The sequence below is a fragment of the Tyto alba genome, unplaced genomic scaffold, assembly GCF_018691265.1.
Source record: "Tyto alba isolate M040663 unplaced genomic scaffold, T.alba_DEE_v4.0 Super-Scaffold_46, whole genome shotgun sequence".
Taxonomy (NCBI): domain Eukaryota; kingdom Metazoa; phylum Chordata; class Aves; order Strigiformes; family Tytonidae; genus Tyto; species Tyto alba.
Genome location: NW_024881322.1, coordinates 73,442 through 97,523, shown reverse-complemented (window position 1 = coordinate 97,523; position 24,082 = coordinate 73,442). Strand labels below are relative to the sequence as shown.

The 24,082-nt window shown below is 45.7% G+C and overlaps 3 protein-coding genes across 5 annotated transcripts in view; 1 reads left to right on the top strand and 2 right to left on the bottom strand.

The window, feature by feature from the left end:
* Nucleotides 1–210: 210 nt before the first annotated feature.
* On the bottom strand, nucleotides 211–5,122 carry RPL15 (ribosomal protein L15). Its single transcript, XM_042806327.1, has 4 exons — nucleotides 5,027–5,122; nucleotides 4,013–4,194; nucleotides 2,834–2,970; nucleotides 211–567 (listed from the first exon to the last, which is right to left on the bottom strand). Exons 2-4 carry the CDS (start codon nucleotides 4,182–4,184, stop codon nucleotides 262–264), a joined length of 615 nt encoding a protein of 204 aa, XP_042662261.1. The 5' UTR covers nucleotides 4,185–4,194; nucleotides 5,027–5,122; the 3' UTR covers nucleotides 211–261.
* A 40-nt stretch (nucleotides 5,123–5,162) lies between these two features.
* NKIRAS1 (NFKB inhibitor interacting Ras like 1) lies at nucleotides 5,163–19,102 on the top strand. 3 transcript variants are annotated; one of them, XM_042806424.1, is made up of 5 exons: nucleotides 5,243–5,260; nucleotides 5,954–6,047; nucleotides 6,732–6,858; nucleotides 13,392–13,633; nucleotides 16,385–19,102. In XM_042806424.1, the coding sequence occupies exons 3-5, from the start codon at nucleotides 6,765–6,767 to the stop codon at nucleotides 16,622–16,624; spliced, it is 576 nt and encodes a 191-aa protein (XP_042662358.1). In that variant the 5' UTR covers nucleotides 5,243–5,260; nucleotides 5,954–6,047; nucleotides 6,732–6,764; the 3' UTR covers nucleotides 16,625–19,102. The 3 variants fall into 3 exon arrangements, with proteins under 3 accessions (XP_042662359.1, XP_042662356.1, XP_042662358.1); XM_042806425.1 differs by lacking the exon at nucleotides 6,732–6,858 and having other exon boundaries at nucleotides 5,163–5,260; XM_042806422.1 differs by having other exon boundaries at nucleotides 5,236–5,260; nucleotides 5,954–6,858.
* Nucleotides 19,103–20,495: 1,393 nt separating this feature from the next.
* LOC104362770 (ubiquitin-conjugating enzyme E2 E1) overlaps nucleotides 20,496–24,082 on the bottom strand; it is a 45,915-nt gene continuing 42,328 nt past the window's right edge. The window contains 2 exon segments of the mRNA XM_042806426.1: nucleotides 20,496–21,391; nucleotides 22,478–22,625. Of these exon segments, the coding sequence (XP_042662360.1) occupies nucleotides 21,294–21,391; nucleotides 22,478–22,625 (246 nt within the window). The 3' untranslated portion in view covers nucleotides 20,496–21,293.

The window sequence follows — 24,082 nt, the reverse complement described above, 5'->3', positions numbered from 1 at the left end:
ACGGACTAGTCATTAGGCTTTCACATCACACTGCACATGTCTTTTTGGTCTATCAAAAGTGAAACCCATCGCAGAACTCTACACTCAGGGCCTACAATCTTCGCAAATATCAAATTACACTTTCAAAAGCCTTTCAAAATATGGAAACAACTGAACTCCTGGAGAATTCTACACTTCTCCACATAAACCAAGAAGCAGCAGAAGCACTTGTTAAATTCAACAACCCGCATCAGCTTTATTAGATCGTTACGTCTACAAGAATTAACGGTAACGGTGCAGCTGCAGGGTATTGCGTCTTCTCCAGGCAGCACGACGTGAACCACCAATGGTGTGATGGAACTTGTGGCCCTTGCCAAGACCACGACTCTTCCGCCCAGCCGACGTCAGCCCACGCATCTCTCTGTGCTTGTGGACAGGCTTGGTGATCCACTGGGTATCAGGGTTGCGCCTGATGGTCTTATGGAAGGGATCAATCAGAATCACTTCAAAAAACTTGTAAGTGGAGTCTTCACCCACCCAATACGAGTTCAAGACTCTCAGAGCCCCACAGTGACGGCCAGCACGTTCCTAGAGGAATATAAAGTAATGCAAAAGGTTGTAAAATCATGGATGCAGGGCACTCTTCATGCAGAAAGATATGAGTAACTCAAACCTAAAATTTTGTAGGTGCTAGAAATTTCAATTTGCCTTGAGACTCTCTCTTCCTAAAACTGCTCCCCTTCCAGCTGCAAAGATGCAAGAAAAAGTAACAGCTGAAAGGAATGCTGTATTAAAAAAAAAACAAAAAAAAAACAAAAAAAACACACACACCAAAAAAAAAAAAAAAAAAAAAAAAAAACCAACAAACAACAGAAAAACCCAGGCTGCTTGGGTTCCTGCAAGAAACAGGTTTTAAAGAACTTGAAGAAGAAGGTGCTTGGTTGACAAAAGAAAGAACTATTTTGTACACAGAAGCAACCAATCAGTAAATACAGATTTAAAAACAATTTTAACATGAAGATAAAGAGCACTAGCTGCACTTGGGGTCACAAACAATCTTTTGTGGGAAGTTATGTTTGCACATCCAAAGCTACAGGGGAGAAAGACACTTCTGCAGAGAATACGCCCATACTAATAGGAGAAAAGAAAGAGCTGATTTAACAAGTCTTTGTTCGACTGTTGACATTTTAGTGCTTGCAAATCCTATCCTCACTTGTGCTTGGAAAGAAGCAGTCTTAGCTTAGAAAACAAAACAAAGCAGAAAATATCAATTATGCAATTTCATCTGTCTCTTGTCAAGAACATTCCTTACTTAAAACACTGGAAGTGTTTTTAAACACGGGACTTCATCACCACCCTGGGAAAGTATGAACCAATGGAACCCACCCATCTTCTATCTCAACATGATCCCAACCTATTGCTTGTTTTCCACTAAACAGCACTTGCCTATTTTTTGCAAATGTAATAAAATTCTTTCAAGTCCTTGTTTTATTCTAGCACATGAGAGCAACACATATATTTAACATTAAAACACCAATCACCCTCAGTCAGCTTCATGTGGGGATGGTAGCTACAGCAGAGGTTTAATATTTCTGTAGTATTTCTACTTGAAAAATGTTTAAGTCTTCCAGGAAAGAGCATGTCAGATTGAAAAACTCTGGAGCTAAAACTGAGGGCCAATAATCTCTTCTGTGAGGTGTCAAAAGTGAGCATGGGATTAGCCATCAGGTATCTGGCAATAGCATATATGAAGAGCATGCCATGAGCACTGAACACACAGAACTGTATTTTTAATTTAAACTCTTTTAAATTAGCATGTCCCTTTTATGTTTGGGTTTGTTTTTTTGTTGTTGTTATTTTTTGTTTGTTTTGTGTGGTTTTTTTTTTGTTTTGTTGTGGTTTTTGTTTTTTGTTTTTTTTTTTTTTTAAACTTTTAAAAAACCCCACCATATTCAACTTGCTGAGGTCACTTATGAATATTTTTGAAGTCCTGGGAAGAGAAGCCTTCTGCTTCAAGATGGAAAGGCAATGAGCAGTCTCCATTCTTTCACAATGTCTTTTTTGAGCATGCAGACTAGTATTAATTCTAGCCTACTGAAAGAGTTTTCTGAAAGAGTTTTCTGAAGGTGAGAACTACATCTCTTCAATACTACTGTGACATTATGAAACTTGAACGATCTCATCAAATGAAGGTTTACATTTTGAGTATTTCAGCGAGTCTCAACATCTCACCTGAAAACAAGTTAACCACCAGTCTTTGTGCTTGTGAGGTACCAAAATTCTTTTTAGTAAGAAGCAGGCGGTGTTTGGCATGCTGCTTTCAGGCCCTAGGAGACAGCCAAGTACACTGTGCAGCACTCCTGCTCCGGACTTCAACACAGGAACTCACCTGTACTTTGTGAAAGGACCATTACCTAGAGCTGGTAATACATACATGTCAGGGAACACAGAGGTGGGACTTAGTGATGAGTGAAGTCAGACACCTTAGCATACTCATTCTTCTATTTCTCATGCCTAACCCTTTATTTTACTGGGGTTTACACTAGGTGCATGTCTATTTTTCATTACAAATATTGTGCCATACTTTAGAAGTAAGCATATACTATGAACTCCAACAGACCTCCTAAGCAGTACTTCCCCCAGACCCTGTCTGTAAAGTCTGAAGAGTTTTTTTTTTCAATACAGCTTTTCAAGACATTCTGGTGCTTTCCTGCCATCAGTATTCAAGATCTTTTACCCAACACACTATCAAAACCGTTGTTTCGGTTTTTTTCTTTGTCTCTTAGTATTTTAAACTTTTACCAACCAAGACCTTCCTATCATCAAGTTTCTAAGCAATAACCAAAATAGTCACCTCTGCTACAGACTGAAGACTCCGGGCAAACTTCAGCTGGTTCACACCATGATGCACGGGTTTACCGTAGGTTGCACCTTTTGGGACTGGGCGTTTACGACCACCACGGCGAACACGGACACGGTAGATAACGTAACCTAAAAAAATGGTGACTTAGGAATTAGAAAAATTCTGTAGTGTAGTAAGTGCAGAACATGGCAAGACAAGTTTGATGCCCACACTATATTTCCAGCCCCAAAAACTTTACATGGAATGCTGCAAACTTAGGTCACTATACTCATCTTCACCAAAACCTACAACTGGAGGTGGCTAGCACAAGATGTTATTTTCATTACAACTGAGCAAAGGAAGTGATGTCCTATCATGACTATTATTTAGTTCCAAACCAGAGCTTATGGCACTCTTCCACTCTACAGTTTCAAATACACTAAGTACAGCTACAGCTACGTTGTAAGACAAAAAAAAAACCAAAACAAAACAACACACAACACACCCCAAAACACCCAACAAAATAACCACCCGGAACCCCAAATCCCCTATCCTGATAGCATCATTCATAAAGCACTGTAGCACAAGGCATTCGCAAACCCTGCTGAAATGTGACTAATGAGAAGTGAGGAAACTAGACAAACTTCACAAACAGTAACAGAGGCAGAGACTCTTAGCTTTATATTTCACAGTGAAAGAACACAGTGTTTCAAGGATTTGCTCAAGTTACAGATGGATGGCTGCTTTCCCCAAGCTTCTTTCACTGACCAGTAGCTGTTTTCTAACGACAGTAGAAACTGTCATCTTGCTTACTTGAGCACATGTAGCTTTCTGACACGAAGTAACACATAGCACGGTCTGGGCAAAGTAAAGACACCACCAAACCTAGGATACTAAAAGCACTGGTTACCTCTGCAGTAGTAACACAGCACAAGAGTTAAAGCCCAAACCCACTCGATCTCCATCTGCCAAAATGGCTGCAGAAGGTGTGAATTCAAAATTACAGTAAGCACTTCAAAGCGAAGTCAGGTTTTGGGCTATGTGCACTGCTACCAACGTAACACATTTATATGAGTAAGTTCATTTCATGTGGGACACTTCAGGCTCCTGGGAAATGTTTAAGTTTCGGATTTTGTTATTCTGCTGTAACTCAAGGAAGCTGACAGGGACTTCACCTCTCCATCTAGTTACCTTGCTTGGCCTTGTACCCCAGCCTGCGAGCTTTGTCTGGTCTGGTCGGCCGGGGAGCTCGGTGCAGGGCAGACAGCTGGCGATACTGCCAACAGCGGACACGCAGCAGGAACCGCATCACATCTGACTGCTTCTTCCTCCACAGCTCCTGGATGTACTTGTAGGCACCCATGTTTGCCTACCTGCTGAATCAATAAGTCAGTGAAAAAAAGGTGCACGGTATCTGACTCCAAATCTGGACAACTTCCAAGGGAGACACTGCCTAAACCCATGCGCTGACACATCTGGAACGCAAGGTGCTCCCCAGCTTTGCACCCCTGCCACAGCCGACACCTGGCAGCCTCCAGTTACCCTTACCCTTCCCAGCAAGTTCCCTCCTTTTCGTGTTCCTAAGTGCTGGAACTTCTCAGGTGGTAAGTTTTCAGATACGTATGCCAGACACTACCAAAACCAGCAGTTACGATCTGAAACAAGTTGTAAATATTAACCCGCAGTGTCAGATTGTGAGCGGTGTGGTCTTTGTTCTGAACATGGTTCAATGATCTCCAAAACGCTCTGAGCTCTCACATCCCTGCATGGACTTGCACATAGGAGTGAACTCCATCAAAACTCACCCACATCAGCACCAGAAAAACGCGACTCATTTTATTTGCAGAAGAAATTCCACCCGGAACGGCTGACGCGTGGTTTTCCCTATCTCTCCTTTTTTTTTTTTTTTTTTCCCCAGAGAGAGGCCCAGCTGCGGCCTTCCCCTTCCCATCCCCAGCTACTCCTTCTTTCGGACCGCACCGCGGCACAGCACCCCACAGACCCAGCCGCAAACCCAACGCCCCACCGGGGTACAAGGCCCGCGCGCAACCCGCGGCGCCCAGCGCCCGCCCGCCCCGGCGAGGCGCTGCTGCCGGGTCTCGGGGCCCGGCTGGCCGCGGGAGCGGCCCCGCCGAGGCGGTGGCCGCCGCCGGGGCCCGGGATGGAGCCGGATGAGGGAGCGGTGGCAACCCGACCCGTCCTCACCTGATGGCGCCCGGCACCGGAAAGGGAAAAGGCCCCCTTCCCACAATCCGCTGCGGCCACATCGCACTTCCGGCAGCGGCGCCTCCGCGGGCGGGGAGGGAGGGAAGGAAGGCGTTCCGTCCTCCCCGCCCCGTCCCCCGCTCCCGCCAATAGGCGACAAGCGGGGCGGGGCCACGGGCGGGGGGGGCGGGGCCAGCCGCCGCTCAATGGGGCACTGCGGGAAACTCTGCCCAGGTGCGCGCTCGCTCGGGGGCGCGGGGAGGGCGGCGCGCGCGGGGCAGGGGGCGCGCGGAGGTGCGGGGGGGGGGGTGCACCCCCGGGGTGGGGGCTGGTTTTGGGGCAGGGGCTTTGCCGGCTGGGGCACCCTCTGAAATAGCCCCTGCCCCCCATAAGGCTAGCTAGGGATTGGGGGTGGGGGGGTGTGTTTTGGCATAAAAAAGCCCTTAAAATCCTGAAAAGAACCTTTAAAAAAATCATTAAAAATATTAATAATTTTAAAAATCAACCAATTATATAATAAGTCCTAAGGGCAATAAAGCCTTAAAACCTTTTCAGGTGGGGGGAGCGTTGCACCAGGGAGCCCCCTGATGCTGCAGGTTGGGGGGGGGGGTGCTCCCCAACGAGGAGGTTTGCATGAGCAACACGTGCTGGGGCCTTGGCCCTGGCTTTATCCATTGTGGGTCTGCCCACGTCCCTCCTGCGTGCAGTGCCCCGGTGTTTCTGTGCCTCCCCCCCACCACCCGCAGTAGTGAATTTGCAGGAGTAGGGACGGGCCCTGTGCTGAGGGGACTTTTGTCCCCCTCTCTGGTTCCCAACACCATCCCCAGTGTGCTGCCCTGGAGGTGTCAGGCCCTGCTGGGGAATCAAAATGGGAATTAGGCTCTCCCTGCCTCCCTGCGTCTGCGGAGTGACCTTTCTGTTTTTCAGTGTATGCTTTGCAGAGCACCCCAGCTTCTGAAGCGTTGCCTGGTGAAGCTGGAATCGGAGGAAGATAACGCCAGCCCCTCCTGGTCCTACAAAGGTACTCCTCAGCTCTGGGGCAAGCTGCTCCCAACAGCGAACTGAGGGGTACGGCCCGCTGCCCTGCTATGGCTCGCTGGCAGAGGGGACTGCCCCTGGCTCCTGGAGGCCTCCTGCCAAAACCAACCCCCACCCATCCAAACTGATTTAACGCAGAACACAACGCTTGCTTTTCGCATTTGCTCTCCTGTGCTTCTGCCTTTAATGCTCCTAGCTCCTAGCCTGTAAAAGCTAGAAACTTTCTGTGTGTGAAATAAAAGGGAAGGAACCGCCGTTTTGTTGCGTTTCCAGAAGCTGTCCTGATACCACCAGATACCATCAGGCCCGCAGCAGAACCACAAAGCCCGATAACAAAACTCTTGCAGTGTACATACACGCCAGCTAACACAGCCCTGGCCCCGTAGGGTTTACACACCTCAGCGCTCGTAAACGGTCTCCCCGAGCCTGACGGGACAAGTGTCGAGGCTTCAGGCAAGCATCAGCACCGATGGCAGCATCCTAAAACATTAAAAAATGGTGTGGGAGGAAACTCTAGTCCTAAAAATATCAGTCACTGGTGAGCGCCTAGGAGGGAGCTGTGCACCCGCTGCTTCGTGTTTTGCCTCTCGCCTTTCACGGGCTTCGCTTCTGCCTGGTGCTGAGCTCTGCCACCGCACCGGGCTAACAGCCTCCTGCGTCTGCCCAGGGCTCGCCGGCTGCCTCTGCCCCTGCGGGAAAGATGGGAAAGGGCTACAAGGTGGTGGTTTGTGGAATGGCCTCAGTGGGAAAGACTGCGATTTTGGAGCAGCTTCTCTATGGAAAGCATACTGTTGGTGAGACATTTTTACTTTTTTTGGGGGGGATTGTTTCCTTTTCCAGCATCTTATTCTGTGCAGGCTTCAAAAAAACAGTAGCCAAGGACCGTGAACTGCACTGGGGTGAAGGAAGAAATTGATGCGGTTTTTGTTGCATCTCTGGGCAGTTCTTGAAATTCATAGTCCCTTATCAATTTTTAAAAGACGCTTGGAGAAGAACCCTTTCAGTGATGTTCCCAGTTATAAGAGATGTTTAAAAAGAAACAAACACAGAAAGTAGGTGATGTGCTTGCTGCCTATTTACGTAAGAAGTATCTCATTCCCTGAAGGATGCTGTAGATGCCCAAAAAATAAATAGATGTCACATGATGGGTGGAGAGACTGTTTACATTTTTGTTCTGTCTTCTTAAAGCTTTATTTTGCTTGGTTTTGGCTAATTTTAATCAAAGCGCTGGAAAGAAAAACAGCCCAGCTTTAAGTCCCACATTCTGTGCTGATCTTCAAGGGCCAAGCTTCTTGGCTCTCCAGGAAATCCTCCTGTGGAAAACAGACTTGAGAGAAGAGCATGGGAAGTCTCAGACTTGCTGTGCACTAAAGAAAGGGAATGAAGGCAAAGCCATCTTGTTTCCCTCTGTTTCCACATGACTTGGCTTTGAGAGGAAGGGCAACGATCTGCAGGCTGACAAATTATTCCTGCCTCACCCAGAAACAAGGGGTGGCACCAGGGGTGAATCTCAGGGCTTTGACAGATGTTTGTATTTTTTCCTTGGGTAGATACATTAAATGTTGGGGTGAGTTACTGGATAAACACTAGGATTTCTAGAATGGTGCTTTGCAGGCACTGCGCCTTTAAAATATGTGGATGGGAGGAATTTGCTGGCAAAGCGAGATACAGAACTGCGTGCTAATACCCTTGTTTAAAAGGAGGATTTCCTCTAATGTTGCAGCAACATGTTTCCAGCATCCTACCGAGCCCTATGCATGTAGCCCCGTGTAGCTTTCAGTGTGAAGGTTGCAAAACCTGCAGGTTGAAGGTTTTCCCCTTTGCTGCTGACCTGCCTCTCTGCAGGGTGGTTGTCGGAGACACCCGAGCAGCATGAGCAGGGCCACGTTTCTTAAATCGTATTGCCTTGCATTACTTCCTGCCCCGAGCTCCTATTAGCGACCCAGGCAGGAAGGATATTTAGGTGCTGCTGATCGGAGGAGCTATTCATGGAGCCAGCCATGTACACGGTTATACAATGTGATGGATACTGGCTGACATAACTGGAGGGAGGCCTCATGCCCAGGGTTTAGCTGCGGCTGTCCCTCTGTTGCTCCCAAGCGCTCCTCTCAAACTCGGCCATTGCACAACACAGACTTTCCCCCCCCCCCCCCCCTCTTAAAAAAGATGGTTTTCCTTTCTCACAGCTCTGCTCTTATTTTTTGGAGTTAACAGTAAGGTAGGGAGTAACTGATAGCGGAGCGGAGGGTGCAAGGGGAGAAGGAAGAAGATAGTCTCCTGTTTTCTATTATTTTGGTCAAGTCTTATTCCCAAGACGTTCAGAGAAAGAGGGCAGATAGCAGAGTCAAGATCAGAGTGTGGAGGGGGCTCACATGGAGCCCCTGCAGCCCCAAGGGGCAAACAGCTGTGACCCAGCACCTCTGATACCACCTGCATGTGCCATCGGGCACGTTCAAGCGATGCTGGTGTTTCTGTCAGTCCCGCTGGGCGGTCACTGTCCTCCCTGCCTCTTCCTCAGCCCACTTCGACAGTGGCTGGGCCGAGGGCTGGGGGGCCGTGGGGAGGACTGCTGAGCCAATGCTCTGAGTCGCTCCGCTCCTGACGGCAGCCGCATCCTCCTCCCGGCGGCGAGAGGTGTGCCCGAACTTGGTCGTAGGCTCAGAGCACGAGGTTCGGTGCCATCCTCTGGGGTGTCGTGGCCACTGATGTGGGGGGCTCCTCCTGACTGTAAATCAGCCAGGAGTCTCTGTCAGCGCTCACATGCCTCCTGGTGACTTTCCTGCAAAAAGGAGCGGTGGCACAGCTGCTGTCAGGGAAGTGATTAGTGTCCTTGGAGGTTTCACGCTGCTATATAAAATCCTTGGCTTTGAGCCCATGCCCCTGGCTGCGTGCTTGGTGATGGTGCTGTAAAGCCAGTTGCGCTGTGTTTCTTTTCCGAGAAAAATGTGCACCTTCAGCTCTCTCTGGCTTGTCATGGGTGAAGTCCCTAACTGCTGCCATTGTTTACATGGTCAGCAGCTAGCACTCCTGGAAAGGCAGTAAGATTACTTGAGGTCAAAGAGGAAAAAGTATTCAGGAGAGAGGAATATTCCCAAAAAAGGAGTATCTGTGTCCCTGGAGCATGCAAACAATGATGTGTGGTGCTGGGCTTTGTGCTAGGCTTTACAACTGCAAGAGGGGCTGTTTGCCTTGGGCCCTAGGATGAGAAAGGAGAGGGTAAGAAAATGGGATGCTGTCAGAGCCACATAAAGTAACAGGTATTGCATGGCAGCCTCTCCGGCTAAACCAATATGAGGAATCGGACAAAACATGAAAGGAGATGTTTGAAATGGGTGCAGATTTAGCTTTGAGTTGTGAAGGGACTATATTGCCATAGGTCAGGCCAAATAGTTGTTAAGGTTTTCACATATATATATGGTTGCCTGGTACCTGGGATCACCTCTCTTTCTGTGGCTTCAATGTTGTGTTTATCCAAATACTCTACCTTCTCTTGCACTCCTGAAGGAGGGGCCAGTCTTTCCTCCTCAGTCATGAAATGGGTCTTTGACTGGCACTAGAAGATTGTCCCACTAAATACCTGTGGTACATGGCACCGCTTGGCCTGAGCTCTCTTGAGAGGGCTAACAGGAGAGTTGCTGGCTTAACTTTGGCACAGGACATCACCGTAAAGAGGATAGGTATTTTTCCTTAAACAGTGTCCCTCTTCAGTGATGGTGCAGAAAGAAGTCTTCTTTCTGTCTTTAAAATATCTCTGTCCCTTTAACCTACAGTAAAACTTATCAGCTGAACAGGAGGAGATGAGAACTCATCCTGTAGAGAACACGATTTTCCTTATCTCTGCCTCCTGGCTGTGTAAATAGCTGGTATGGTCAGGTTATTCATAAGCAGCTACTTCAAATCATCTTACTAGATAGGAATGAAAACACCATATATTACTGTGGTAGAACCCGTAACGAGAAATTTGCATCACCTGGTCTCAGCTGAAGGGATTTAGGGCTTTGGCTCTCACAGATGTGAAAGGCCAATTAACTAAATTATGCATTCTTACGTCTTTGTTTCTTAAATCAAAACTGCTTCCTGATAGACCTGCGGTCAGCTTTGCATTTTAGAAATAGACAAAAATGGAGCTGAATGTATGCAACTGAGGGTCGCAGCCCTGCCTACTGGCTGGTGGGACCAGTACTTAACTAGCAGCTAAGGCTAAATAGAACAGATCCAGTTGAGGCCTTCCCGGATCTTCTCAAAGTCAGGGATCCTCTGATACGCTGTTGTCTGAGATCTAAGTAGGCAAAGCCTGCAGATTACAAACACAAGGAATAGCAGGCTATAGGAGCTCTTTGCTAAATTCCTGCTGGAAAGAGGGAAGGAGGGATTACATAGGAGATCTTCAGAAGTACTCAGGAAGACATAAAATTTGCACTGCAGCTATGTTCAAGAGTCACTTGGGAACTTCTGAAATTCCATCCATCTTGAAAATTTGCTTCATTCTGGTATTTGCAATATCTCTGCCTTGCCTAGCCTGAGCGTGCAGTATTCATTAGTATATCGAGCCTTTTCTTTTCCTCACTGGGAAACCACCAGGGGTTGAAACACCACCCAATTTATGACTGAGGCTTCCCCTTGCAGTTCCTCTGTGGCAGCAGTTGGTAACATAGACAAAGATCTTTCTGCTTCTCCTGAGATGTGTACCAGCTAAGTACGCGCTAGAGAATGGCATCAATCTTCTGTCTATTCCTCCCTTCCCTCCTTTACTTTTTTTTCATCTTTAGTTTCCAAAGAAACCATGAGATTGTTCACTGTCTTGTTAGTTCCCCTTTCCCCCCCGTAGCTTCTGAACCTGAAAGCTGGTTCCATCTGCCCATTCATCTGTGTCACAGCAGTAGATATTTCAAAATATGTTTCTGTAAATTTAGAAAAACTGGTAGCAGGAAAGAGAGAAAAGGCCTGTGATAACGCTCTCCTCTCCAAGGAAAACCTACTGCAGCTGTCAGCAGTCTGCATGGCAGTAACGCCCCGGCGCAAGCTGCCCTGGCCCCCTGCGGCAGCGAAGGTGGGAGGGTGCCTGGGAAGGAAAGGAGAACCGGGGTCCCTGTGACAGGGAGGATGGGGTGGAGCAAGACACCTTCCCAGGCCACTGGGCTTTCCTGACCAGTTTTGCCACTCGTACAACAACTTACTGAGCCCGTGTTTGAATGGAGACTGCGAAAGTTTGAGTGGGACAGTGCTAACGAGAAGTGGAAATGTCGCTGTCAGCAAGATGTGGCTAGCTTGCGGTCTGGGCTTTAGAAGCAGGGTCTAGAATAAGGCGACACAGGTATGGCTAAAAACTCTCTGTGTTTGCCTAGGAACCTACTTGCATATACTCCCCTCCGCAATGTACGTAGGTGAAATTTCACCTCTGGAATCTGATACTGATGCATAAATTCCAGCTCCCTCCAAAGTGCCCTCCCACACCCCACCCCGTTTCCCATCAAAATTTGTTGCTCTATTCTGCTGACTTAAGCCCCAGGTCTTAATTTTTCCTCTTCATTTTCAAGTAGGATGTTGAAAGACATAATTTTCACTGCTACTTTTAATGCCATTAGGAAGAGACTGTCACAAGAGAATGTGGATATATTAAAGACTGTTGAATTACAGTGCAGCATTTAGGTGGTAAAAACCTGTACACCATTATTTATTGCTTTCTAAAAAGAAAAACTTAGGTACTTATGGTTCATTCCTTCTTGCCATACTAGTATTTATTGATGCTAGATATTTCCTTGACCTGCCTGTACAATGCAACGAGGCAGAGCAAGAAAAAATACAGTGCTATATCCAGAAAGGGCTCCGTTACCTACTTCAGTCTTTAAAAATGCCCTTGTAACACATTCTCCAGCCACACAGAATGCATTCATGCTGCTTCTTTTTATTAACCTTTGTTTTGTCCTTCTGCTCTTAGTTTTGCTCCCGCATGTTAGCATGGCTATATTTGGAGGCAAGATAAATTAATTCGCTGCAAACCTAATAAGATTTTGATCTATGAAGACTGCACAGAGAGGGGCAAAAAGAACAGCTTGTGCCACTTTCCTGCGCAGGAATGCTGCATACATCATGGGAAACCATCAGCGTGGGTGGAATGCTTTAGCTTGTTTGTCAATGTAAAGTATTTTGAATAGTGTCATTGAATAAATCAAGATCCTTATTTTCACAGGCCAGATAATCCCTCGTGTTTTCTTAAACAATGCTGCAATATGGTCCCTTTTTGGCAGACAAAGAAAATTACGTGGGACTCATTATTGTAGCCCTGCAATGGCAAACAACTCATGTATATAGGAGTGCAGTGGAGGCAAAAATGTGAATTGCAGAGGGTTTATAGGAATACTTAAAACTGACTCTGAAAGTGGCCCAGCTACACAGTACATAGTTTGTTGGGACCTGTAACCTTACGCACCTGCATGCAGGGGGAACACAAAGCTAAGCTGATCTATGTGTTTTCAGGTTTGGCTAGGAATAAAAATCATTTTAATTAGTGCCAAGTAAGCTGCCTTGTATTACCTCACATTTGCCATGGGGAGAGGAAGGAAGGAGAGCCAGTATGCTGATAGTTACCCTGGACCAGTGATATATATATATATGAAAGCTCGTCACTTTGTGCACACTCTTGCCTTGCAGTAAATGAGCTTGCTCCTATTAGCAAATCTGAGTCATTTTAAATCCCTAAGGGATGGAAAAAGCTCACTATGTATTTGAGTAAATTTAGCATGCAACTTTGCTTGCATGCAAACATCCCCTTCCCTTTCTGGCTTGATTTCACTTATTGGTTAGTTGTACCACTGAAACACATTCATTCGCAGAATTATTCTTTTGGCTCCTGGTTTTGCTGTATGATCCAGCTCAGTATGAAGCAAACAAGTAGGCTCAAGATGTTGGTACTTCACTATCTGGTGTTCCTTGGCTGTTCTTCCAAACGGGTATGTTTGGGCAGGCCCATTTGCAGCACGTTTGGCACAGAACTGGTAGACTGGGTGGTTGGAGTTTGGGAAACTGGGGGAAGAGCTGTATGTATTATCCTGTCCTGAATGGGCATATTGTATAGACTGATTTTACAGGCGTAGTCATGTACTCATATATGAGAGCACTGTTGTATTTACACAGTGTTGCTATTGTAAATAGCTGGTGCGGTGATCTGTGAATACAGCCCTTCGTGGGGATGTCAGGCGAGGCTGAGCCACTCTGGAAAACATGCACCGCAACCTACTGTAGGGTCGAAATCTGCTGCACTGCAAATAATTCTTACAGTGGTGCTGTACTTAACACCAGTTGAACTTTCCTGCTTGTTTTAAAACAGGCTTAGAAGAGGGTGCCACAATGGAAGATGTATACTTGGCGTCGGTGGAGACAGACCGAGGTGTGAAGGAACAGTTACGGCTGTATGACACCAGGGGTCTGCAGGAAGGCATAGAATTGCCAAAACACTATTTCTCTGTCGCCGACGGCTTCGTTCTCGTGTACGCCGTGACCAGCCTTGAAGCTTTCCAAAGAGTCGAAATGCTCAAAAAGGAGATCGATGTCTTCAGAGACAAGAAGGAGGTAAATTCAGGGTGTCTTAACTGTTTGGCTTATCGCTGTATCCATGATAGGAAGCTAACGTTGCAAAGCATAGAGTTTGTTTCTGTAAAACTTGCATACAAGGGAATGTAACCCCAGCCTTGGGCAATCCAGCAAAAGGAAGCTTTCTCATACTGGGGAAGCCTAATTGACATGCCATGCAGGTCATGCAAAAGAATGCTTTTTTTTTCGTTTGTCTTCTTTCTTCCTCTACTACAGCTAAAATTCAGTTAGCTAAATGCACCAGCCAGGACACTTATGACTAATAAAACATATGGTCTACAGCAGCGCAGTTCATATGTTTTTTAGATATTGTACACGGGAAGTCAAGTGCATAGCATAATATAACAAAGGGCATTATCTTTGTTTGTTTTGTATTCATGTACTTGATGGCTTACAAACTAGTGTAATTGACAATGGGTCTCCCAGACATTAGTCAATTGGCAAAGCAGCTTTAATGTATTTTAACAACCATATTGAATCAATTCAATTGTGTGAAATGACTGCTCTATTTTCCCGTAGAAAGCAGCTAGTGTTTTCAGCTGACAGTGTTCCAGCTTAGCTAAACAAATATAACTTGCATGTGGCATTAGCATTATGTCTTTTCCTACAGTATCTTTATATTCGCAAGTAATTTTCCCTGTTAAATGTCTTTAGCCTACAGCTTTCCAAATGTCTGTTTTATGCTGTTAAAAAAAAAAAAAAAAAAAGTGCATGAAGAATTAATTGGGTAATGGTAGGGAGAGACTTTCCAAAAATGTGACTTGTTTAGTACTGACAGCACATAGGGTGGTAGAGGAAGGCAGGCTCCAAGTCTGACAGCAGCCAAATGTGTAGTCACAGGAGAGGTATGTTAGCTGGTAGGGCTGGTGTGAGCTGCAGGCTGTCACGTATATCAAGGATACAGAATTCAATCATAACTCCCCTGCAGGGCAGGGAAAGGTGGACAAGCAGGAAATTTTTCCCAGGCACTGTTTTGTGAGGGCCCTGATTTGTTACTTTACAGGATGTCGTAATGTGGGGAGGGAGTCACAGCCCCAACAGGATCTGTGTCCCCCGTCTGTGTTATCTGCCAAAATTCTTCTCTCTCGTTGCATGCAGGTATTTTAGAAAATAGCCTATTTGCTTATTCTCTGGGAGAGCTTATAGTTGTGACCTTGACTGAGGATAACAATTGAAAGAGTGGTACCCACAATAAGCTGGGTAAATTAGTTTTAATCCTATGATTTCTAGTCCGTATAAAATAGGCTTTGAAGCACAGAACGTGAGGTCAGGAGTCCTACCTTAAGATAGCATCAGTAGACTTAAAGTTAGGGCTGCTAGAATGTATCCTTACCTGATTTAGGGAATATATCTCCACATGGTGCTTTTGAGCTGGCAGAACTTCACCGTGTTGAGTGGCACAGTCCCTGCTGTGTGGCAGATGACAGAAAGCACCGATGGCTGGTTCCTTGCCTCTGCTGGCTGTGGGGGCTCTCCAGCACGGACCTTAAAATGTGGACAAATTTTACACTAAGCAGAGGTTGTGTTCTCTTGTACTGACAGAGCTTAGCCATAGGTAAAAGTCAGTTGGAGCATGTGGTAAATGCACATGAACATGATAGCTTCTTTCAAAGCCTTTGCAGAGGATAAAAACATTTTTCCAATCACCCTGAGCTGCTACAGAAAAGAAAGGAAGCCTCAGACCTCACAGGAACAGGACAAAAATCTCTAGCTGGAAAGAAACAGATGACATCCCCAAGTTAGCCTGATGAACAGGAAAGAGCAAGCAGGTGTGGCCACAGCAAAAACCCCAAATCATCAGCAAGAGAAGACTTTATCACTTGATCTTTGTCAAACCACCGGTGTAGAGAGGAGACCAGAGTTTGACTACGGACCTGGAACTATAAACATAGGCATGGTTTCCCTGAAGAGCTAATGCTGATAAAATATTTTTAGAAAACAGTTAATTTAGAATAAGCAGGAGCACTAACCGTAAGAAGCCAGCACTACCTTCAGCACTTCCTAAACTGAAGTACCAGGCGGGCCACTGAGCTCAGCCACCCTGTTCTGCCTGGCACCTGATGGATCCTTACAACTCGGGATCTGGCTTGACACAGTTCTGCTGCTCTTGTTAGCCAACCAGCTGCTCTTGAAACTGCTTCTGAGAGGACGGTGCTGGTGCTTACCCAACCCTTCCCGTGGCAGAAGGTCCCTCGTGCCCACGGCACGTGGGGAGCCGGCCCAGGTGCCCACACAGGCTGCCTTCTCGCAGGGTTGGCCTTGTTCATATTGCAGGCTGGGGCTTGGGGGAAAACAAGCTGGGCAAAATCCACAACGGTGGGGTCCAGGCTTTCTCTGCTGCCACGCGTTTTTTCATCTCTCCATCACCCACTGCTCTGACCTACTCTGATGTCACGCTCTTAGCATTTGTCTAGGGCAGCTCAATTGCCAAGTAAATGGAGAATAGGGCTGTTTAACTTCGGCTCTCTTGGGTATCGTTTCCCTTTAAGCACTGGGGGGGAGAAGGGGAAGTCCTGCATATCCTGTGATTAAAACCAGCTCCCAGCCCACAAATAGACGAGGCTAAATCAAATCCCAGACCCTGATCTTCCAAACTGCTCATAGCTTACCTTGTGCCAGTGCTAAATTAAAGAACAGGTCTGAACTGTGTTGCTACTTGCCTGCTGTTTAAAAGCATTGTGAGTGGTGGATGCTTTTTATATAAAGCTCACCCTTTTGTTTTGTTTATAGGTAACAGTTATTGTCTTGGGAAACAAAACTGACCTCCTGGACCAGAGGCAAGTGGAGACAGAAGCAGCACAGCAGTGGGCAAGGGCTGAGAAAGTGAGACTGTGGGAAGTGACGGTGACAGATCGGAAAACACTGCTTGAGCCCTTTACCTTCTTAGCTAGCAAACTCTCCCAGTCCCAGAACAAATCAACATTTCCCTTGCCTGGAAGGAAGAACAAAGGGAATAACTGTGATAACTAAGCTACCTTAGCACTGTCTGCTGCTGCCAGGTCACAGCCTAAGTCCTTTCGGTAACATTTGCTTCTCACAGTTTCACTTAAAGCAATAATCTCATTCAGCAATAAAATCGGCAAGCTTATGGCTGAGGTATCCTTCCCTCTCACGGACTTAGCTTGAAAAAGTCAATGGTGGTAAAAGCCTTAAAAAGCACTTTATGAGAGTTGTCGTCTTGCAACAGGAGTTGTAGAGGAGGCAGGGACAGGGGGACACCTCTCAGAGGGGCTTCAAGTATGCCTGGACACAGCCATGTTGAGGGACAAATCAACAAACTTGTCATTAAGCAATACCCCTGCAGATCTATAGCCTCTAGTCACAAATAGTACTAGCTGCAATAAAGCATTCAGTTTGGAAAGAGGATATGTTTGAAATGGCAACAATCCTTTTACCTGGACCTTCAACAGGACTACAGGACTTTTTGATGCTGCAGGAGGCTGAGGTCAGTAAGGGTTTGGGGCAGGAGGAACAACTACCAGCAGATTATGCTGCTGAAGTTTTGCTAGTGTCTGGAAGAAAAAAAAAAAAAAAAAAAAAAAAAAAATACAATAAACAAATCTTGTGGGAAGATCTACCCTGATGTGAAGCTTGTCGGCAAAGTCTGACAAGTAGTGCTTTCAGCTCAGGAATTTATTTGTACAAACCAGAAAAGGTCTCAGAGCACTCATTAATTTAACTGCGACCTGAAGGACGACATAGCTGTATGTGCTTCTGTTCCAGCATGTCCAGTACAAATCAGCCACATTCACATAGGTGATAATTTTACTGAGAAATTGCACAGAGCAGTTTTGTATGCAGGAGGTACTGCCCGAGCTCTGCTTAGTGCATTGCATAATACTCCCACCCAGCCATTCAGCAAAGCAGGGGGGCAGAGAGGGGGCTAGGGAACGTAGGAGGCTGCCTTTTGGGAACATCCCCACGGCAAATGCCCAGAAATACCTGTACAAATGGCCTTGGTCTTAATATGCCACACATGGTCCAGCAGCAGGAGCACATCTATACATGCTGTATTTGACTCTACAGTGATAAACCTGTGCTGCAGGAACCTGCTGTTGTAGGTTAGCCTGTCAGTAAACTAAACAAAATTGGATATATAGGGACAGAACGAGCAACTGTTCCCAGAGAGAGTGGGCAGCTTTTGGTCTCTAACCACCTCTTATACTAATTGAGACTAGCTTTTTTTTATATCTGAAGACAAGAGTGGGGAGAGGGAGTGAACTGAAGTACTCAGTTCCCTCGTTTTCCGTTAAATTAATGTTGTTTTGGACAAGTATTGAGAATGTTGAGAGTTTCACTGTGAGTAAGCAAAACCACAAGCAATATTTGCATTGTCATATCATAACTGCTAAATAGTAAGTGTGCTTAATGATCACAATTAAACTCTGCGCTTATAGCATTGCTCTTCCTGAATACTGCCAAATAAAGTCTGTCAGCATTATTAACGTCAGAGTGGCAGGCAGTACAATTCACTAAAAGCTAAGCAGGTATTCCTACCTTTATAATGAAGGTAGACGAAACTGTTTATGTGCTTTACTCAATATAGTTTGGATTACTGTGGCCGAGGAGTAAGATAAGAGAGCAATTATGAATGAGCAAGCTCTTGTAATGCCCTGCTGGAAACATACAATTGTTTCCATTGCAACACTGCAGCTGAGTAAGCACTACAGTACCATCTCCTCCAACCTGGCTAGGAACAGTCATGGTCCCTGGCGATGCTGCAGAACAACACTCCCTCCTCACTCATTTCCTACCAAACACACGTGTACTCAAGGCTGCTCCCTACCCAGAAGACTCCGCATCTCACCAAGGAATTGGTGATCCTCCTCAGCTCTGCAGAACACTCCTTCTAGAAGGGACTAGACTCAGCTTTGCATCAATCAAGTGAAGCTCTCTGCTGACTGCATGCTGTCACAGAAGCTGACCCTTGAGCCGAGGGAGCAGAGGTTGACAAGTCAGAATTTACTTAAAATGTGTGGAGATGGAAGAAATGGATATGACTGGTTCTGGTCCAGTTCTGCACCCCCCAGACTTGGTGCCGATTCCACTGCCAAGACCGATGTCACCTGTAGGCTGCCGACACTGTGTTGTGTGAGATCAGCTTGCTCACTTGCTCCCCTGGACACTCAGGACTTAACCATGTTTTAAGAAAGCCGAGAAGAAAAGGGGTCTTCTGACTGACTAAGGCCATTTTTCCAAACAGGTTACATAAAGGCAAACACTTTATCTTTGATTTGATTAAATTCATTAGAAATGAGTTTAGATCATCTCGGGCATTCACATAAACAACTACCACCCACTGTTTTCTTTCATAAGCTTACTCTGCTGCTTATTAAACACTCAAATCAATTGTCTTTTCTAAATACCATAGTATTTTATTGACGAGTGATGGAAAATGTAGTGGCTCCTCTGCAAATAAACTAACTACATGCAGTGACTGAGTAAAAATGAAAATCACTGTCGTACAGTTTTACATAGGGTTAATAAGTAAAGTACAAAGTATAATGTAGTAGTTAAAGGGCAGAACACGTATTTTGTTCTTACTGTTCCACTGACTCAAAACAGGTCACTTGGATCACTTACCCACTACAAAGCTAGCCAGTCCCTTCACAATACAATGGACAAGTTATTATAAAAAAGAAAAATTAGTAAATTGAACCATCTTTCTCTGTTCCTCTTAAACTTCTATGCTGCTGAATAAACACTGTGCAGATCAGTTACCTCAAATCAGCTCCCTCTCCCCTGCCAGCTACAACAGTTAATTTGGCAAGTCCTGGTAGCACGAAGCAAGGAGCTGACAAAAACCTACTGAGATTAAGCCATTTACCTCCTCACTTTGTAAGGGAGAGGAGGAAACGATTACCAGCAATGCTCCTGGGTGTGATGTGGCTATATACCAATAATTTTCCTAGGCTGAGCCAAACAGCTGAGGGAGCTCATACACAAAACATACGTCGTGTCAAAAGAAGGCAGTTCAGCAGATGAGGTTAACGTACTACTACCCATAACCAGCCAGCCAAGGAAGGGTACCTCTAACAGATTACTTCAGAGTAAGTTAGATTTGATCTCTCTCTCTATATATAGAGAGAGGAAGAGAAGTATATAAATAAAATATATACAGAATATATTTTAAAGTACCAAAATAAATCTGAGAGCATGGATGACCACACAGCACTCAGAAGAATGTCGCAAGGTGAAGTATTTGCTGTGTGAAAATGAATCTGTACTTCCGGCCTTTACCTTAAAGGGAGTGGTCAAAAATGCCATATCCACAACTAACTGCCCTGCTGCTACACACCTCAATGTAAACACTATGTCTTTAGGAGATAATCTTTGTAGGTAGTTAAAGGATCTACAGATTAAGTCTCCTTTACTCTCCTTTAAGGTGTTTTCTGCTAGCTTACCAGGACATGATTCCTTCTCCTCTTCCAATAGACCATCAGAAAACCATGAAGATAATTCTCTTCTCCCTTTTATCTCCTGCCTGTTTCCCTTTCAGATCTCTTACAATCTTCCAGCTGTATTTTCAAATAATGTGCCAGTCCTTAAAAGCCAATGCTATGAAAACTTAAGCTAAAAAGTAACTAGCAGGGCCTCTGTGGCAGGTTACCTCCTCACGGGTCGTGCCAGCCTGCACAACACTTACACAGCACACAGCTGAAAAAACCTACACCGTCATTCATTGTATGCTTGTCTAGAAGTGTTTCCCAAAATAACAGCAGTCAGTGCACTCACCTGCAGATCTCCCTGGCCCTTATCCACGCTGTAATCCTCAAAGCGTACTGGGAGACACTGTTCTGACAAAATGACAAAGGCACTAAGCAGAAAGCTTTTCTTCTTCTTTTTTTTTTAAACATCTTTTTATTAGCACAGTAACAAATGCAGACTTAAGTAGCCCACAACATACAACCAATCCACTGAGTGACTCCTATCCCACGCCTTACAGTTAAACAGCTTAAGGTATTTCACTACAGGTTTCCGTAAGTCCTGATTAAACCCTTTATTATTTTCACAAAGATAGATTGGCTTATAAAATAATACATTAACTACTTCTCATTTCATATATGAGGCCATATATCCACCTCTCCATATCACAGATCATGAGATGACAGTCTTTAAAAAGGATTTGTTAAATACCAATGTGCCCTCCATAGGGGAAAACAATCCCGACATCTTTTCACAAAAAAAAAAAAAAACCCAACCCAAAACAAAATAACCCCCCCCAAACCCAAAACAAAACAAAAAGCAAAAACAGTGTATAGAGTCTTGAAAGGACTTTTACATAAATGTCAACATATGTACCTGTACAAAATTAAGCTGTTTTAATCTTTCACATATTACAAGCAAACTGAAAACCAAAGAAGTCTAAGAAGCTTACATTCTTCTCAGGACTATATGTGAGCTAATATTGCTGAACTAATTACAGTCTTAAAATATGCTATACCCAATCCTAGCTGTCTACTGTAGCAAGATACCTTAAGTTACAACAACAAAATCTTAGGAAATAAAAGACTGAATAAAATCTGTTATAGAAATACCCTACTCTTTACCAGCACCCTCCCTCCCCCCACCCCTCCAAAATCATAAGCAGCTCTTTCCATCACAGACGAATAATGTAAGAGTTTGACAAAAATTCAATTTATGTAGCATATCTTTTGGTCCATTGTCTGGCCATTCTGTCATGCTCTGCTCTGTTAGTCATATACTGAGTGGCAATACTTCCAACCAGGGGGTCAGCTGAAAAAAAAACAAAAACAAAAACAAACCACTTATTTCAGACAAATTACTGAGTCAGATCTCAAAAACAAAGCTGAAGTGTGCACTTAATACAAGGGAAACACTCAAGTAAGGTACATTGCAACAATCTAAATATACTGAATTGATAGTCTGTATCTGCACTGATTTGTGTGTATTTATGGTGATGTATTAATCTATTACTTAATAAAGAGTGAAATGCCAGTTGAAGTTTTAAGAAGTTTAAAAGACAACAATCCAATAGTCATTCTTCATTACTGAGGACTTCCACTGATTCATGCCTTTCAGGTTTATTTTACCCCTCCTAAAAGCACCCGGGACATACTCACTGCTAAGTGTACTTCTATCAATACAAATCTGCCTTTTAGGAGAGATGAGATCTCAAGAAGAGGTTTTATTTTTCCAACAAGTTTATTTTTATTATACATAATACAGTGTGAAATCTGGTGTTTCTCTCATTTTTAGACATATATAGAAATAAAACCTGTAAAACTGACTTTGGAAACGAAGAGATATTCCTCTTAACTGGTGTGGATAATGGGTGGGTTAGAGAAACATAGTTGGTCACTGGTTTTAAGTGGATGATCGAAGGTAAAAGGCCAATTCCCTTGTTTTCAGAACTATGTTTGTGGCTCTTCTAGCTCTATTACTGAATTACTGTAGTCCTACAGACTAGTGAAGAATGTTTAACCCTTATCCAAAACCGGAGTTGGTGTGGAAGGGGAAGGAGTTTTTGTGTGCAGGAAGAGAATGGCTGCTTTCCCCGCCGGTCAGCCTGAGGAGGGGTGAACAGCAGGCAGGGGAGGTGTGTTACCTTTACCACCTCTAGCCCCTCTCCAGGGCAGCTGGAGAGGGAAATGCGCTGTGCTGGAGGTCAGAGCTGTGCTGGCCAAAGCCAACAGAGATGAGATGAGATGAGATGAGATGAGATGAGATGAGATGATATGAGATGATATGAGATGAGATGAGATGATATGAGATGAGATGAGATGATGAGGGCCATGTTATTTGGGTGCTGGGTGGGGTGCAAGGCAGCAGGTGACTCGTGCGGCTGTGCAGGGGACTTACCCGGGTTGCAGTCTGTGAGGAGGGAGCAGATGGAGAGGAGAACTTTAGAGATGGTTAATGCTGGACTCCAGTTGTCTTTTAAAATGTCCAGGCAGATGACGCCTTGGCTGTTAATATTGCAGTGGTAGATTCTTGTCCGAAACGTTACCTGCAAGAAAACAGTTATTAGCTGGTGTGCTGGGGTACCAACACACTGTGTGGCATGGTGACAGGAAAGGAAAAGAGCCCACATGCGCTGGCGGAGGAGTGGGCACGAGGGTTGGGTTTTCGGCCCGGGATGGGGGTGCCTGACCGCCCCGGGGGTGCCGGGCCGGGCTCCCCGGGGGTGCCTGACCGCCCCGGGGGTGCCTGACCGCCCCGGGGGTGCCGGGCCGGGCTCCCCGGGGGTGCCTGACCGCCCCGGGGGTGTCGGGCCGGGCTCCCCGGGGCGCCGCCGCCCTCTCGCGGCCGCTGCCGGGAGCACACCCCACAGTCCCCCAAACACCCACCACCACCACCCCCCCTCTCCGGGCAATGCAGGGGGTCCTCCAACGCCCCCACCCCAGCCGACCGCAGACGCCTTGCACTCAACGGGCATTTCCCACCCGTAGTGCCAGGGCAAAGGCAAAAGAGAGTGCAGGAGTGCATCTCTGGTGCCAGAGGCAAATCAAAACGAGCCTGATTTAAAATTAAAAAAAAAAAAACAAAAACAAAAAACAAAAAAACCCCAGCGTCTCAGGAGCACGTGGGTGGCAGTACCGTTTCTGGTACACCCGAGGGGCGTCAAACACGACGGCCTGGGTTTCCCATCCAACGGAAAGGAACTGAAACGCAGGCTGTGGGTGACTTACGGGAGCCCTGGGGTGAATCACGGCAGCCTCAGCGCGGGCTCGCAGCTGACACCACATCCACCACCCCCCTGAAACACAGCGGCCAACCTTCCAGCCCTGGGTGATTACTCCAAAACCCAGGTTGTGGGGTTTTTAGGTTTTATTTATTACCTTTTGTCTTTTTGCTCACAGCAGCAAAAGGGCCTGGGGCTTTAACACCAGCATTTTCTCCCGCTGGGCTCCCAAGGACTTATAAAATCCCCCAAACATGCCAGGGCACTTGGAAGCATGGCTCCCATCGCTTCTAAGAGCTCAGCAATCAGGAAAATTGGCCAGATTTTATGATTTTAAAATCTGGGAGATGGGAATGAGCAGGGCAGCTTGCCACTGAGGCTATCCAAAAGGGAGACAAAAGCGCCACGAGCTGTTTTCAGGAGAATACAATGTGACCTGCAGAGAAGCCTTACCCTGACTCACTGAATGAACAGCAACAACAAATTCGATGGAACTTGCATGGATTAGGATTATCGGTGTGAATAAAGGTTGTCGAGTTCATGCCCTAAATCCTCAGAATTTGTCAGCTATCCACACCCACAAATTTTATTGTCTGTTTATAGGTCATGGGGGTATTTGTGAAACACCCTCCCTGAGCGCATGGTATGACAAGAACACACTAGTGCTTTCTCTCAAAATGAGACCAGCCCACACATTAAACTTGCCAGCCAACCCTCATTTTTTCTACTGTTTTTCTGATGCAGAAAATGCTGCCTGTGACCCTCCCTCTTGCAGGCTCAGG

Coding starts and splice junctions, on each gene's coding strand:
- RPL15 (XM_042806327.1), bottom strand. CDS start 4,184: ATGGGTGCCTACAAGTACATCCAGGAGCTGTGGAGGAAGAAGCAGTCA. Junction 2,971..4,012: donor GGGGTACAAGGCCAAGCAAG/GTAACTAGATGG, acceptor CCATTTTTTTAG/GTTACGTTATCTACCGTGTC. Junction 568..2,833: donor GTCTTCAGTCTGTAGCAGAG/GTGACTATTTTG, acceptor ATATTCCTCTAG/GAACGTGCTGGCCGTCACTG.
- NKIRAS1 (XM_042806422.1), top strand. CDS start 6,765: ATGGGAAAGGGCTACAAGGTGGTGGTTTGTGGAATGGCCTCAGTGGGA. Junction 6,859..13,391: donor CTATGGAAAGCATACTGTTG/GTGAGACATTTT, acceptor GTTTTAAAACAG/GCTTAGAAGAGGGTGCCACA. Junction 13,634..16,384: donor TCTTCAGAGACAAGAAGGAG/GTAAATTCAGGG, acceptor TTTTGTTTATAG/GTAACAGTTATTGTCTTGGG.